Source organism: Protopterus annectens, chromosome 4.part0, assembly GCF_019279795.1.
Source record: "Protopterus annectens isolate FY-2018-M chromosome 4.part0, PAN1.0, whole genome shotgun sequence".
Lineage (NCBI taxonomy): Eukaryota > Metazoa > Chordata > Ceratodontiformes > Protopteridae > Protopterus > Protopterus annectens.
Window position 1 is genome coordinate 1,980,788,968 of NC_056733.1, and position 17,116 is coordinate 1,980,806,083.

A 17,116-nucleotide genomic window follows, 5' to 3' on the forward strand; every position below is an offset into this window, starting at 1 on the left:
TCCCGGGCTGTGTGCTACATGAACTCCAAGAGGAACTAAACCCACATATAAGGCTGCTGTTTAATCTTAGCCTTACTACAGGATACGTATCCAAAGAGTGGCGTACGGCAACAGTGGTCCCACTTCACAAAGGCGGTGCTTCTATGGATCCTGGAAATTACTGCCCCATAAGCTTGATGAGCCTGGTCTGCAAAGCTATGGAGAGGATCATTATGGAACTCATAAACAAAGACATTGGGGACCTACAGACATTGAATCCTACCCAATTTGGCTTTGTCAAAGGCAGATCCTGCCTTTTGAACTTGGTCGACTTTTTTGAAACAGTCACTAAGGCCATTGATGAGGGTAAGGCAGTACACACAGCCTACCTTGACCTTGCAAAAGCCTTTGACACAATACCCCACTTGGGCATCATAGACAAACTCACCAGCTTAAATGTAAACCCATATGTCACAAGATGGGTTGCAAACTGGCTCAAGGACAGAACCCACAGGGTCAGAGTTGCTGGAGCTATGTCAGACTCTAAGCCAGTCACAAGTGGTGTCCCACAGGGCTCAGTCCGGGGACCCCTCTTGTTCGGCATTTATTTTTCCGAGGTACAGGCAAACATAGGAGGATTGTGGCTGACAAAGTTCGCAGATGACTGCAAACTGGGCGCCATAATTGATACTCCAGCGGACACAAACATCCTTCAGAGAGGCCTCATAGAAATGGATAATTGGTGCCAGAGCCATGGCCTTAAGCTGAACGCCAAAAAATGTATAGTCATACCCTTTGGGAAAAACAAGGTACCCACAAATTACCACATAGGTGGTAATCCATTAAGTACGGAAGAGGTAATCAGGGACCTAGGGACCCAGGTTGACAGTAACCTCTCATTTGACACTCACATTGCCAAAGTGGTTAGGAAGACTTTCTATATTGCCCATCTTATCATGAAGGGTTTCACATCTAGATCAAGAGAGGTCATTGTGCCCCTGTACTCTTCTCTTATCAGGCCAATGATTGAGTACAATGCCCCATTTGGGATGTATCTTACCCGACACCTGCAGCAGTTGGAAAGACCCCAAAAGTTCCTCACCAAGAGGATAAAGGGTCTTAAACATATGTCATATGCTGCCCGACTGAAAAAACTCCAGCTCTATTCAGTCGCATACCGCCTACTTAGAGGTGATCTGTGCCTGCCATACAAGGCCATGTCCAATGCGAAACTAATGGACATGCTCCACCTCAGAAAATCCAAATCCATCAGAGCCACAAGAGCAAGAGACTTAAACCTCAACACAGAAATAAATAGGATGTGCTGGAGGGACAGATTCATAACCCAGAGGCTCCCTACACTCTGGAACAGAATCCCAATCCATGTTAGGCAGAGCCCCTCACTAACTCTATTCAAGAGAAATCTTGACGAGTGGATGGGAGATCGTAGGTTTACCCCGGGGGTCATCTCTGTGTCACTACTAGACAGAGGCACAGTAAAGTAAACCCTAAATGGGCATAGTATTCTCATCCTAAGGGGTGGTGAAAGCCACACACACTCTGGCTAGGCTTATAAATGCCCTAGGGCAGATAGCCTAGTATGAACCTATGAACCTATGAACCTATAAGGGTAAAAGAAAACAACTGTTATCCCAACTCACTCCATTTCCTCACAGTTCAGTACAGCATTTATGTCTTCCTACAGGCTAGGCATTACGCTATGCTTTGTGGGCTGACTTCAGTTGTATTCAGCAGACATTTATTCCAGTCACAAGAAGATTTAGTCTCTCATCTGCCTGAAGACTATTTTGCTAGCAAATGATCAGGCTTTAATCAGTCTGCTTTTTTAAAAAAAATTAAAAACAGTAGCATTCCTTTCCTAATTCGCTCCCTTAGTGACTAGTATTAATAGAGATCAAACAAAACATAGACTTGGAGCACATGCAATGTGTTTATAACATATCCCTCAATCTCTTATCACAAAAGATCTGGACAAAGCCAAAAATAATGGGTGGGACAAAGGTCCAAAATCAGGGTCAAAGTTTAAATATTGCTGTAATAATCTTAGACAGTTGGAAGGATAAGAAACTTTGCATTAGCATGCATTTTCTGAAGGAAATGATGTCTAAAACTCAAATGCTTGACATTATTCAATTACATTAATTCCCAACAATTTGACAGAAAAAAAATTATGAAGACCAAGGATATGAGGCAAAAATCTGAACATTTTGCAGAATTCTGGAAGTCGAGAGCTATGGTTCATACATAAAGATGCAGATGAAAAAGCCTTGTAAAGAAAGACTGAAACTGAAAAAATGTGATTTAAAAGATTCATTTTAAAGGGTGCTGCAGAGAGGTACCCCCTCCCTAAGTAATTTTAACTGTTTTCAAACTGAGGTTAAAGAAATAATGGGGTAACTAGTTCTATTAGTGCAAAGGGTAAAGCCCTAACTATAACCCAGGCAAACCCAAGTTCCATTAGCGGTTTGGACATCTGCTGGAGGTAGTATGATGAAAACAGACATGTTTGCCCTCAACAGGATGGGGGAGGACCAGCAACATCCAATGCCACAATCCCTTAGAGGTGGGGCAACATCTCACAGATCACCCAGGGAGAGGGGATTTGGATGCCAAGCTGTGAAAGTGGTAGCCCTTATTGTAGGGGTATGGGAGCATGTATCACAAAGAGAGGGTATAATGGCTCCTATGGTAAGATGAGTAACTTGTCCCTCTCCAAACCAAAGAATGGCAGCGCTTCTTCCAAAAAGCCACTCTGGATGTAGAGAGTTGTTTGTGGATCACTTGTTCATCACCCAGAAGAGGAGTATGGACCCATAGTAGCAAACACACTCCTTCACCATCATTGCTGGAATATCAGTGTGGGCACGATCCTAAGATGAGGTTGCCTGTATAACAGTCAGCCCCAAACAGATATTGCCATTAATATGAAATACCTAGGATGTGGAGGAATGGTTCTGGCCGCTAAGCAGAAGCTTGATGATCATCAGGGATGGTAGAAAAAAACATAAAAAAAGAAACAATGGTGCATCGAAAGACACAAAAAGGAATTCCATTTTTTCGACATTCAGCCCTTCTTTGCAGCCTTTCTATTGTGCTACTTTCTGTTTTTCAGTGCCTTACCGCCCATTCTACAAATGCACTGTCAAGTTTCTTCAGTCTTTTTATACAGCTATTCTCTGCACTTTCTCATTCCTATACCTATAAAAAATTTACACCTCTTTGCAATATTAAAGCATTCCCATTCATTAAATATTTCTTCAGGATGGACAGCTGAAACAATAAAATACATGTAATTTTACATATTGGCTGCAGTTTTTCATCTGGCCTGAATTTTCCAGTTGTTGAATATCTACCCAGAGTTGGGTTGTGCTTGTCAGGCCTAACATGCACCATTGCATAAAGACAAAACTCACATTAATTCATACCACCCACATATCTTCATCAGAGAGAATAACTGTAACAGTAAATCATAACACTTTGATTTATCCACTTTCAGAAGTCCAAGATTTTTATGAACAGTGACTACCTTCCCTGTGGGTGAAAAAATGTAGGTCTCACTTCAGGCAAAGTACTGGTGGATGTGGCTTGAGGCCGCCTTTTATATCCAATATTGTTTTTCATCTGCTTCACCTCTTTTTTTGACAGTTGTTGATAATGTCATCCATATATCCATCCACAACCTCTTTTTCCCATTTTTTCACATGTGGTTGGGGTGTCACTTCAACAATGACAATCATCTAAAGCCAAGGCTTACACCACCGGGTGGCAAGTTCTGCCATGGTATTTCTTCACACCACATACTCACACCTAGGGCAATTTGGAGTGTCCAATCCACCTACTGCATGTCTTTGGAATGTGAGAAGAAACTTGAGCACGCGGAGGAAACCCTCATGAACACAGGGAGGACATGCAGATTCTGCACAGTAGGCACCCCAGCTGAGAAATGAACTGAGGAGTCTCTTTCTGTGAGGTGATAACACTATTTGCTGCACCATCATATCAGGGAAAGTCTACTGCAAAGCACCTTGCACTTAAGTCATTTTTTCTTCTTAAAATTTTACAAAATTATCTTTTTTTCACTGCAACTGAGCATGCCTTCAGGAATTCATCAAGAAGCTAGACTTTTAAAAAAAAAATTGTTAGAATCACTAAATGCATGCAGGTGGCAACCATTAACACTACAATCTATCACACACAATATTTATTTTGTTTGGACCCAGATCTCATTTTTGATTGTAAATAGTCGTAAATTTGAACGTAACTGAAACAAAAATAAATTAAAACTTTAAGAATGACGTCTCAGAAAATATTTGCAAAACTGAAAAGAAAGACATCTTAAATGGAAAAAATGATTTAATGATTTAGGACAGTATTCAAATGAGTCCTAGAGGGAATCCAAGCCTTTAGGCTCTTGTGATCAGTCCCATTCTACAAGTTATCTGAAGTAGGCATATCATTTTTGGTAGCTCCCAAAAAAGTAATTTGAAATGAATCATAAAAGTGCCAATGGTACATTTCACTAACATAAATTCCACGGAAGTATATAAAAGTCACTTCTTTACTGCCTAGTCTATACTTATATCTGATTTACACAGATTATTGCTGGATGATAATAAATTATGGAAACCAGGTAATTCCATTATGAGACATACCAATTAATGCTATCTTCAAACAACAATCAGTTTCCAGTTTCTCCATTTATTTCACACCTTTCTTTGATTTTAAAATTATTAGAGAAGGACATTCTCATGGCAATTTCAGTGTAACAAGAATCTACATTAATTGTCTATGAAGACCAGTACATTGCAGTGAAATCTGCTGAATGCAAACCTTCATAGAAAACTTTGTAGTTTCATAAAATGAAAAAAAAAAGAGGAACCATTTTTCTCTCCCTTCTGTGGGCAAGAAATATTTTATTGAGGCAAATCACACTCCACTGCACCATCTCCCAAGCCTCTAGTTACAATTGTCAGAGATTTGGGATGCATGGCTAGGCTTAAAAAGGTCCTTGTGGTTATTATCCTAGTAAATACCTATCAACCTATATACTTCATCTCAATTGTCAGCTGTTTGCATCAAGATATCACTCCTAGTCAAAATGTGAAAGTTACATTTGAGATTGCAACAGAACAGTATGCATAAAGGCAGGTTCCAACACACACGTCTGAACATATGTTAAACACACATTCAAAGAAAGATCAGATTTGTATTTGAATTCAGAAGCTGAACCTTTTAACATGCTTGCTTTCAACTTCTATGGATAGCACATTTTACCTATAACCACATTACCTATAACCACATTACCCTTCGGAAAGGATACCAGGTTGTTGAACTGGTTTGCAAAAATGGTATACATCTCTGCCATTTGATTAGTCAGCTACATAACGTATCACAGAACTGTTTTGGAGCAAGTTCAAAACAATTTATAAAAAATGCACAATTTTAAATTTTAAGATGCATTTCACCAACAGACAAAATGCAGATAAAAATAGGTGCACTTACACTGAAATCCTCCCATGATTTGGTTGATGCTATGTTTAGAGCTACAGAGACAGAGGTATTTATTAAAAAGACACACCTGGATTAGATGACAGAAGTTATCGGATATTATGCAAAATCAAATACTAAATGTATCTGTTAAAGGAAATCTACTGTTTGTCAGCCAGTTGTTGTCTTACTGATACTATTGGAATAAGCAGTGAAACAGATGAATCATGCCATCTTCTAGCCTCTCATTTTGATAGAAAATATTCTGCTCCTAAGCCAATATATGTTCAGGAATGCCAGAGGCAAAACATTGCAGGCAATAATTTAATAAAAACTTGAGCACTTTTGTTTGTTGGCATTGAATACGATATTCATTTGAATAAAGAGAGATGCATAAACTAGTTTAATAAAAGGATATTTTTAAATTTGTTTTGATAATTAAGTATCCCCTTTTGGATGGGGTAACTTTTATAGACTGTATTTACTTTTAATATGCATTATTTTGGATTTTGAAGTATTGTTCCTTTAAATTTTTCAAAGTTATTGGCTGAATTGTCTGATTCGTTAGGTGGTTGATGCTATTTAAATGACTATTTTGTGCAACTCCCTTTCTTCTGATGAAGTTCATATTCAATGGCAATGACCGAAAGCCCTTAAGCTTTTATTAAATTATTGTCTGGAATGTTTTGCCACTGGCATTTTTTATTTTATCTTATTTTATTTTGTTTGCACCAGTGTGTGGTTTTGATTCTTTAAATATGTTCAGGAACTTTGTTCCCATAAGCACTGTAGAGGAGACCAAACGTCTCCGACTCCATATTCTTTAGACAGAGATATGATGTAACTTGAAAGTGCTAAAGATTCAGTAACCTACATTCTCGTCTACAAAAGTAATTAATTCTGAAAGAAACATCTAAACACAGATTATTTTTGTTCTGGTCTCTTATTCCCTTTCTCAGTGTTAACTGGTTAAAAAAATCATGTAAGTATATTCTTCAGGGGAATATTTCTGACATATAACTGGTAGTTATGTGCTAACATTGAGAATGCAAACAATATAAGATATGTGAGGAATTTCAATATTATACTAATATCAAGAAAAGAATCTCGTTGTGTGTAACTAATGTAAGCAATTTGCTTATTGTAAAATATAAATGCATGTTGGTCCTGTACACAGACCAACACAGGTGCACAGTTACCATGCAGTTTGTTATGTATACGGATTGTCCACAAGCAACATAGTTGCTCAGAGTTATCACATGCTCAGGTTCTCAGGTTAGAAAATGCTGTTATAGTTAACTTGATGGAGATACTACACACACACACACACACACACATATACATATATATATATATATATATATATATATATATATATGTGTGTGTGTGTGTGTGTGTGTGTGTGTGTAAGAGGATGGCAGCAGACTCCCACTTGTAGAGTTATTCTGTTGCCTGTAACTGATGTCAAGTGCAGTGCTGGGTGTGTTGTGATATGTGTTACTTTGTGTGAGTGATGTTATGTTTTTTTTTTTTTTTTGCTATTTTTGTTGCTGCTGCCTGCTGAGAATCAGAACCTGTCTTGGTCTCTATGTCAATTTATGTAATATATGAATGAGGGGGTTGTCATCCAGGCAGCCATCAGGGGTGGCTTGAAGTTTTCAGTTTTCCAGTCTTTAACACTGCACTCTCATTGAGGCACCAAGGAGGGGACATGATGTGCTTATTGCAACAGTGACAGATGCAGTTATTAAAAAGCATGACAGTGGAGGATGTCCCCTCACTTCAGCAAGGGACATTTCTTCCAAGCAACCTGGCCCCTTCCACTGCATTACTAGCGGTGGTCTCTCACATCTCCACCAGGAAGATCACACTGTCCTGTGGGCCTCCTGAGTGAGTTCCAGCACCACCCATGGCCTTGAGAGAGGCAGATGGGCCATGCCCATTCACTCCTCTCCTTTCTTGTCTGCTTTCTCCAGTGCCGGGGCAGCTAATTGAACCCTGGTACACTTGTGTTACAGTCAGAACTCCATTCCTCTGTGCCAATGAACCAGGTAATTACTGTGTTTTGTTGGTGTTGTATGAGTGAAGTGGAAAGGCTTATGTTAGCTTTCTGATTGCAAAAGGAAGTGTTAACTTTTTTTCTGTTGCAATGAGTTTTGTTTACTCCTGCTGTTTTGCATGCACAGTCTGTGGTGTATGCAATATGTTTCTAGAGATGGGCTGTATGATGGTCAATTAGGAAATACTCAGTTTGCACAGCTGTGTTGAAATAAATGTGCATCATTCACATGCAAAACCACTGCAGCTCCTTGCATTTAATATGCTTTTTTAGCTTATGCAACTGAACAATAGTCTGGCATATTGCAAGAAAAATTTAGTTCTCCCTAGAAATAAAAATAAATTGAATTATTTTTAAAGTAGTACTGGGATTGTTAATCAGTTATTAAAGCCTCCATGGAATAAGGATGTTTGTTAAAGGCACCATTGGTATTGCTTCTGAAACTAAATTTGTGCATTTAGCTTGAGGGTGTCCTTTAAAATTAATATTACAGCTTCCTTAGACCTTAACAAAATGCTGCAAGAGCTTGTATGACAGAGATCTCAAAGTCAAACAGGTCAAGGTCCAGATGAGTCCTCTACACTAAGGGCTGGACCAATGGTGACCCCTCCCCTTTCAAAAAAAGGCTAACCAGGCATTCTCACATTCTCTCTCTCTCTCTCTCTCTGTTACACACACACACACACACACACACACACACACACACACACACACACACACACACACACACACACACACACACAGCAGACACATTCACAAACATAAACAGCTCCACTCAAGCACACATGTACTCACTCACTCACACATATAAAACAAGTTGGGTATCCTGTCCAGAGGAAGGCTGTATTTGGGAGGTGGCTATACATGCAATTCTGTCTTATGCTGCTTACCACACAGAAATAATGGAAACGGTTTTGCTTGGGGTTGTATGGGGCTCTGCAAGAGTTATTCAAGAAGGAAATAATATACAGTTGTTAGAGTCATTAACCATAATGTCTATGACAGCTTCACTGCATGGTCTCTCTCACATTTAGCTACCAAAATGCAATTGACATACAGTAACACAAAATAATACAAAAAAAGACCTAGCAATGCCAGATAAACCAAGGCTTTACCTGATACAAACACATACACTGATATTCATTAATCTATTATTTCGGGAGAAAGTTGAATACCAGACCCACCCCATAACAAAAATGTTAAACTTAAATCAAATGGCCACAATGAATTATATATCTCTCACATTAGTGACAGAATAATGTATTTATTTATTTACACTATATTGACAAGGTTAGTCCCATTGTTATAATAAAATAGCAGATCTGCACTGAAGGATTGCTAATTACAAACCAGATGTATTACAATACAAACCTGGCTCAGAACTAAAATTAAAGATGAAAAACTCTAACCACCTCATTCTAACATATAACAGTATAGGTAAATAAAAACAGCTAGAAGAATGGCAATTTTGTTTTCTAATCAGCTTCAAATCAATAGGCATCAGTTAAAAATTCCACATTTTGACAAAGCAGAAATAATATCAATTAACCATAACATAACCACACGCTTCTTTAAGTCATTACACTTTATCTTCCCTCAAACACAACTAAAAACAATATACAATATATATATTAGAAGATACTGTGCCATGACTGACATCACATTTAAAACAAAATATAATACTTAGTGATAGATGTGATCAAGCCAGAGCCGACTTGAACTTTGCTGGCATCTGAGTATAAGCTCGGCTCAGGCTTGTGATCCAGCAGGTTAAAGAGCCAAGAAAGAGCCAAGCAAGTTTTTTTTTTATTTTCTTTTTGCATTTATGATTAACTTCTGACCTGCAGGCTGGGAATGCTTTCTATTAGGTCCATTCTGCATACCCAAGCATTGTGGTTTACAGGAATTCCAGAGAGGAAGGTGCCACAGTGCTGAAAAGGAAGAAGGTTTAAACCTTTGTCATAGAAGAGGACTATTGCAAGAGCAACTTTTTATAAAAAGATTTGTTGCTTATTTTTAGGATGAAAGGTGCATCCTTTCCTTTACTCCAGAATGTTCTTTGCTTCCTTGGAGAGAGGGAAGCTTGTTTCAGCGAGGAAATAACAGATCAAGAGAACATGGAAAGCATCACCAGTGCTATGGGCAGCATAAACAGAATTATTTTGTGTTTCTTTGTTTTTATTGAGGTAATCCCCAGTCTCTCAACTATTCCCAAATTTAACACAATGCTGTGAATCTCTAAGAGGTGCTTAGTGCATGTTTGGGGTGGAGTGTATGTGTTCAAGTGTGATGTGTTTAAATTATTATATTAATGTAGTTGTTTTTTTTTTCTTTCACTTTCCTAACCATCATGCATCAGGGATGTGCACAGAACTGGGATGCCTTTTTGGGATGCTAATAATTGGTTCAAAAGCTATTCCACAAATAGATCCAGAAGTGTAAAACGACAAATCATTTACTTTTCTTATAAGAAATGAGTGTAGAAGTACCCAAAGATCACTAAGTAATTTACTCTTTAACATCTTTATCTATAAAATGCATAAATGTATTTATGTATTAATGTATTTATTTATTTATTTACTGACATTTGATTACCATGAAAACCATGGAAGGCCTGGGGAGAAAAGCTCCAAATTATTACAAACATTTTAAGAACAATAATTATACAATCTTCAAAAATAAAACAAAGACATCTGCAGTTCAAATAATTGTAACAAATTAGACATAATATAAAAACATTGGTTAAGATGCGAAACAAGGTATATAAATATCATTTAATATTTAGAGAAATCTTGGACAGTTTGTAGAGAAATTAGAAGTAAGTTAGTCTAATACAAACATAAATTACAATATGAAGTGAGGGAAAATACAAGTTTATGGTATATTTAGAGAGAAAGTCAGGGAAGAGTATTAGATAGCAGTAAAGAAGTAAATGAAGAAGGGTGAGTAAGGAGGTATAACACATGAAATGGTTCTTGTTAACATTTAGGGATATAGGTTATCCTGGTTTTGAGCAAGTAAAGAGACAGATTTGTAAAGTAGTTACAAAGGCCACACTTGTTTAATATGCTGAAGACTCAGCCCTAGCATGTTTAGCAACATCTCTAACTGCTCAATTTCAATAAACTAGACCATTTTCTAAAAACCTTTCATGTGCTATTGGCTCTAGGTGATCGTCACTGTTGATTTTACATCTCAACTCCATGTACAAAATGGGAAAAAGGGGGACTGATGCTGATACCAATTAAATGCAAAAAGAAGAAACTACACACAAACACTATAGTGAATTCCACATAACATCCTTAAAATACTAGACTTCATCTGGAACCCTACATTAAATTACTAGGTGTAATCAAAGACCAACACTTAAAATTTGACCAACATATAGAATACTTGTTAAGTAAAACAAACCAAAAAGTAGGAATGCTTTATAAAAGTAAACCACATCTACCAGAAGCAACATTAATTACTACTGCATATACATGCCTGCTTTGAACTGTGCTATATTTAACTACCATACTCACCAACATAAAAATAATATTTAATCAAAATAAACAAGAACATTGTTATGAAATTGCAAAGTTTACCACAAATATTCTTAACAAAGCACACCCTTGCATAACTCTGCAGAACATAGGTTGGCTAGAACTTCATAATACTATCATATTATCATAACTAAAAGTTGTTCACTACATTCCTTTTAACCCAGACAAATGTCTCATAATGAATAGAATTGGGGAGTTCACCTCTACAAAGAGGCCAGTCACAAGCAGAGTCCCTCAGGGATCGGTCCTGCAACTGCTCCTTTTTGTCATTTACTTCTCTGAAGTCAAGGCCAATGTCAATGGCCTCTAGCTGACTAAATTTGCAGATGACTGCACATTAGGAGCTGCCATGGAATCCCATACTGAGACAAATGTTATCCAGGAAGGGCTGACACAGACAAACAACTGGTGTTAGAGCCATGAACTAAAACTAAATGCCAAGAAATGCATAAGAGTATACTTTGGGAAGTCATACACCCCTGGTAACTATTATATTGACAACACATCCATAAGAGTTGATCCAGTGGTCAGGGACTTAGGGACACACATAGTAATCTAACCTTTCACTATCATGTGTCTACAGTAGTGAGGAAATAATTCTATGTTGTGCAACTTAGAAGCAAAGATATGACATCTAGATCCAAGGAGGTTATTGTTCCACTGTATTCATCATTGATCAGACCTATCACTGAGTACACTGCTCCCTTTGGTATATACCTAACCAGGCATATCCATCAAATGGAACATCACTAAAAGAATACAGGGCATAAGGAGCTTGTCCTGTGTAGACCACCTGAAGGTCCTATCCCTATATTCTATCTCCTACAGATGCTGAAGAGAGATCTATGCCTGGCATACAAGACATTGTCAGACCCCACTTTGATGGACCTCCTGTGATTCACAAAACAAACATCACCAGAATTATCCATGCTAAAGACTTAAAAGTTGCCTATGATATAAATCAGACTTGCTGCAAAGACAGGTATGCATTCCAGAGACTACCTCTTTTCTGGAACAGGCTTCCCATCCATGTGGACCAGAGTTCCTCCCTAACCCAATTCAAGTGTAAATTGGCCAAATGGACGGGGAACAGGAAATTTATCAATGGTTTGGCATCTACATCTCTTACGGACATAGCATATAAATGGTTCCTCTCCCAGGCCCCTGTTCATGATAGTTTCACCTCCCAAGCCCAAACTTACACTTATCAAGGATACCAGAACTTTTCAGAGACTTAGGGTACATGGCTAGGCTTAAAAAGGCCTTTTTGAGCATTAGCCTAGTAAACACCTGTGACTCTATAAATAATTTAGTTCAAAAGTATACATAGCTCCCACCCTCTAAGTACAAGAAATCTGGACAAATTCAAACATAATGGGAGGACTAAGGCACAAAATCAGGGATACATTTTAAATACTGCTTTTATAAACTTAAATATTTGATATAATGGTAGGTTTTGTATCAGCATGCATTTTCTGATGGATATGAACTCTGAAACCCAAATGTCTGTCATTATTTATTAACTTCAGTCTTCAGTTATTTGCTAGACAACAACAAGTTTTATGAGGAACAAACCAAAAATATGAGACAAAAATCTAGACATTCAGAGAAAATCTGTACAGTTGACAGGTATAAAAGTTTATCTCATCCAGGCCTTTAAGATTTCAAAACGAAAATCATTTAAGATTTCAAAGCAAAAATCAATCTAGTTCAAAAGTATAACCTATCCAGACCTTTAAGATCTCAAAAGCAAAATTAAACACTTAAAATGAAATCAAATATCCAGTATGGTGACTGTCTATACTCAGAACATGTTGCAAAAATATGGAACTCCATCCTAAATGAGATATGACTAGATTCCAAAGTAGCACAATTCGTAAGCAGTCTAAAATCTTAACTAACACATAATTGATAATTTGCATATAAAATGAGCAAAATTAATAATTAAAAGTATATCAATTAACTCAAGTCTCATTATTTAAGCAACGTAAGCTTTAATATCGACAATATACCCAGACTTTCAAGCCCATCTTTCTCTACTACCCTCTGTCTAGCTTTCCAATATAGAAATCTCTTTTACCAATCTATTGTTTTCTTCTGACTATAACCCACATTTCCTATCACAAGTTGCTATCACTAACTTATCTAAAGCCTTCTTTATATCTTCTCTAAATAATCTCTCCTCTATCTTTTCCTTAATCTCCTGCAGCCTAACATCTGTACCCTTCTCTCACTAACGTCTTTATAACCTTATCTAATCAATTAGCACATATTGCTTTATTATAACTCTTATTAATAACAAATGATTCATTCCATTGACTAAATACTGCAGACTTAAATTATGTCTGATTTGTGCAAATATTCTTAGACTTATGTACATGCGGACTGCAAACTTACATTCAGAGAACTATTTATAAAAAATATACTATTTTGCCTTCCCCTTTCATTTCACTTTATTGTAGCATTTCCATGATCTTGTTGTAAATCTCTGCATCTTTGTATAATTTGTACATGTTAGAGCTTTTCACCTGGGTCTTCCCTGAAAATGGGCATCAGCCCACCCAGACTATCCTAGCTAACAAATTTCACCTGAGTCTTCACCTGAGTCTTCATTGAAAAGGGGCATCAGCCCACGCAAACTATCCTGATTTACAAATGAAGATAAACAAATAAATGAGGTGGGTTTGGCATAATGGTTGAGGTCTTCATCACATAGATACAAGGCACACAGTTTGATTCTGACCTCAGGTTATTGGCTAAGCTTAAAATGGCCCTTCAGGGCAGTATGAATACCATTCACATATAAACCTAGAAACAGAAAAAAAAGGAAACAGTGATAGACATTTAAATGAACGATTCTTGCACGACAGCAGAAACCCTCTTTTCACCATCACTCTGTTATGCTGCTCCTTAGCACGCTACCTTAGGTAGATAATTACAGTGTGCTTCCAATATTTTAAATGATCAATTCTTGCTGTTTGTATTTTTATAATAATGCATTTTGATATGAAAAACTAAAGATGACATATGCTGAAGCCAGCTTTATATAGTTGTGAGGTCTTGCCAATGTTAGTGGTTCAACAGAATAAGACAGATCCAACCTTTTCCCATGGGAATTTCTGACTGTTGAAAAAAGTCAGGTTATCTAAAGGACTAATCTAAGTGAAGAAGACTGTGTTACTGTTGTCTCCTCCTTGAAGATAACTTAAGTACAATCACACAATTCTGTTTCCTAGCCTGTATCTTTTTGGATTAATGTTGCCTTGTCATGTTAGAATTACTGTCCCCATTACCTTATCAACTTGCCATGGTTGCTAGTTGTAGATAACGAAGAAGGAGTCATATGAAACACAAACTGGGTTTTGCAATTCAGCATAGTATTAATGCTAACAGATGATAAAAAGTTTCAACTCAAAGTCTTTTTCTTTCCATATGAACTTTTTGCTCCTGTGTCTGTCTGTTAATTGGGGACAGAGCACTGATCCAAATGTATTGCAAATAAACAAATAGAGGCTGTAGGAATCAAATCCAGTATTGCTACAAGGAACAAATGTATCAGCCATAGTCTTAAACTTGTGTAGCATGGACTTGTCAGTGCTTGCAGTGCAATAGTACAAGAGAGACTGATTCCACCTTGTGCCAGGGGAATATTTGACCAGTGGAAAACTCAGGTAAACCGCCAAGCCTTCCTTAAGGACCATAATTCAGGAGGCCATGAGGGCTGTTTATGCCTGTGCTGGCATCCCACATATGAGGGTGGATTTAAGTTCCTAGCCACTCCTCTGGGTGTAGACCTACAACATATATCAATGCAGGGACCACTACGTTTTCCCCATGGGAACTCACATTACCTTGCACTCAATACTGAAAGTTACTGCATGTGCAGCTTGGTACACTACAAGCATGTCCCAGGGTTACTACTTTACAATGCCACCTTTCCTATAATGGATTGTAGCATTATTTGATAACAGTTCACCTCCCCATCACTAGAATAGGTCACTACTTTACAATGCCACCTTTCCTAAGATGGATTGTGGAATTATTTGATAACAGTTCACCCTGCTAATCACCAGAATAGGTCACTACTTTACAATGTCACCTTTCCTATGATGGATTTTGGCATTATTTGATAGCAGTTCACTCCCCCTATCAATAGAATAGGTCACTACTTTAAAATGCCACCTTTCCTATGATGGACAGTGGCATTATCTGATAACAGTTCACCCTATCACTAGAACAGGTCCCTGCTTTACAACTCCACCTTTCCTACGATGGACTGTGACATTATTTGATAACAGTTCACCCTCCCTGTCACTAGAATAGGTCACTACTTTACAACGCTACCTTTCCTACGATGGACTGTGGCATTATTTGATAAGAGTTCACCCTCACTTTTATTAGAATAGGTCACTACTTTACAATGCCACCTTTCCTATGATGGACCGTGGCATTATTTGATAACAGTTCGCCTTCCCTATCACTAGAATAGGTTACTGCTTTACAGTGCCACCTTTCCTATGATGGACTGTGGCATTATTTGATAATAAGAATGGATCTCTACTTTACAATGCCACTCTTCCTACGATGGATTGTGGCATTATCTGATAACAGTTCACCCTCCCTTTCACTAGAATAGGTCACTACTTTACAATGCCATCTTTCCTACAATGGACTGTGACATTATTTGATAACAGTTCACCCTCTCTATCACTAGAATAGGTCAATGCTTTACAACTCCACCTTCTCTACGATGGACTGTGGCATTATTTGATAACAGTTCACCCTCCCTATCACTAGAATAAGCATGGCCATCCTTCCCACATCAGCTCTAACAGATGCCTCAGCCAGTAATCAAACGTGGGTCACCTGTGTTGTAGTCAGGACATTATTCCTCTATGCAAATGGAGCTGGCAGGGTCTTGGATTTGAGTTTCTCAACCACAGTTTGCAAATTGTTGCCAGTTAAACAAGGTAGCACTTCAAAGAAATAACTTAACCTCCCCTGGTTAATAAACATATACAATTAAACAAATGCAGTAGCATTACTGATTAATTACCTGGTTAACAGATAAATAAAATAAAAACAAGTCTTAACATCCCCCTTTTCCCTCTCCCACTGTGCAGTGCTGAGGCACAGATGTCATCCATTTGGTTTATAGAAGCTGCCAGGGTGTTATGTAATCATGTTTCCACTGGTACATTTTAGTTCTCTTGCATTTCAAAAGAAAGATTTTAAAATAACTTTCATACCCTCTTGATGTTGCAGAAGATGAGAATCAGTAATACCCAGAAAAAGACCGCGATGATTGCTGTGCCAATAAGAATCACTATCTCAACACTTGTTCTTTCCTCATTGCCTGTGATGACATAGAAACAGAAGACAGGTTACAATTTGTGCTTGCAAATACAGTCATACAGAAAAAAAAAACATATTTTTAACACCATTTTGCTGTGTAGCTTAAGTGAATAGGAAAAAAGTAACATAAACCGAGAAATCTTTTAAAAATTATATTCATTGTTATTTTGCCAACCCGAATCACAATATTTACACACTGCATTTTAACTTTGTTAAAAGTCAGTTTACATGGTAGACCAAGATAAACATTTCCATAACATTTATTGCAAGAAAGAATGCCATACAAGTGATTATGGATCCTGTAACAGTGAGTTACAGCATACAGATTTTCTGACCTTTTTAGTAGTGTTGGGCTAGCTAGCTTCCCAAAGTTGCAAAGGTTATACATTAGTATGTCTTATTTCCAACAACTTTTGAAAATAAAATGCTAGTGTATTTGTGGTACACAAAATGAGAAGATAAAATGCTAGTGTATTTGTGGTACACAAAACGATCTTAAAGATTATCACACTCAATGCTTATTTTATTTAGGACCTCAACCTGATTAAGATTTCTGTGAGAATTGCCATAAAAGTAATAAAGCAATTAGATTTAGGATAATAAAAGCATTACCATTCTACTTAAAAGAAAAAGCTAATATCTCATGAAAAACACTCTAAAAAGGAGACAT

The 17,116-nt window shown here is 37.5% G+C and overlaps 1 protein-coding gene across 3 annotated transcripts in view; it reads right to left on the reverse strand.

The window, feature by feature from the left end:
- Positions 1 to 17,116, reverse strand: part of FLT4 (fms related receptor tyrosine kinase 4) — a 1,292,248-nt gene that overhangs the window by 258,096 nt on the left and 1,017,036 nt on the right. For all 3 annotated transcript variants that reach the window (XM_044069598.1, XM_044069597.1, XM_044069599.1), the window contains exon 16: positions 16,341 to 16,447. In XM_044069598.1, coding sequence (XP_043925533.1) covers positions 16,341 to 16,447 — 107 coding nt within the window. The remainder of the gene's footprint in view (positions 1 to 16,340; positions 16,448 to 17,116) is intronic.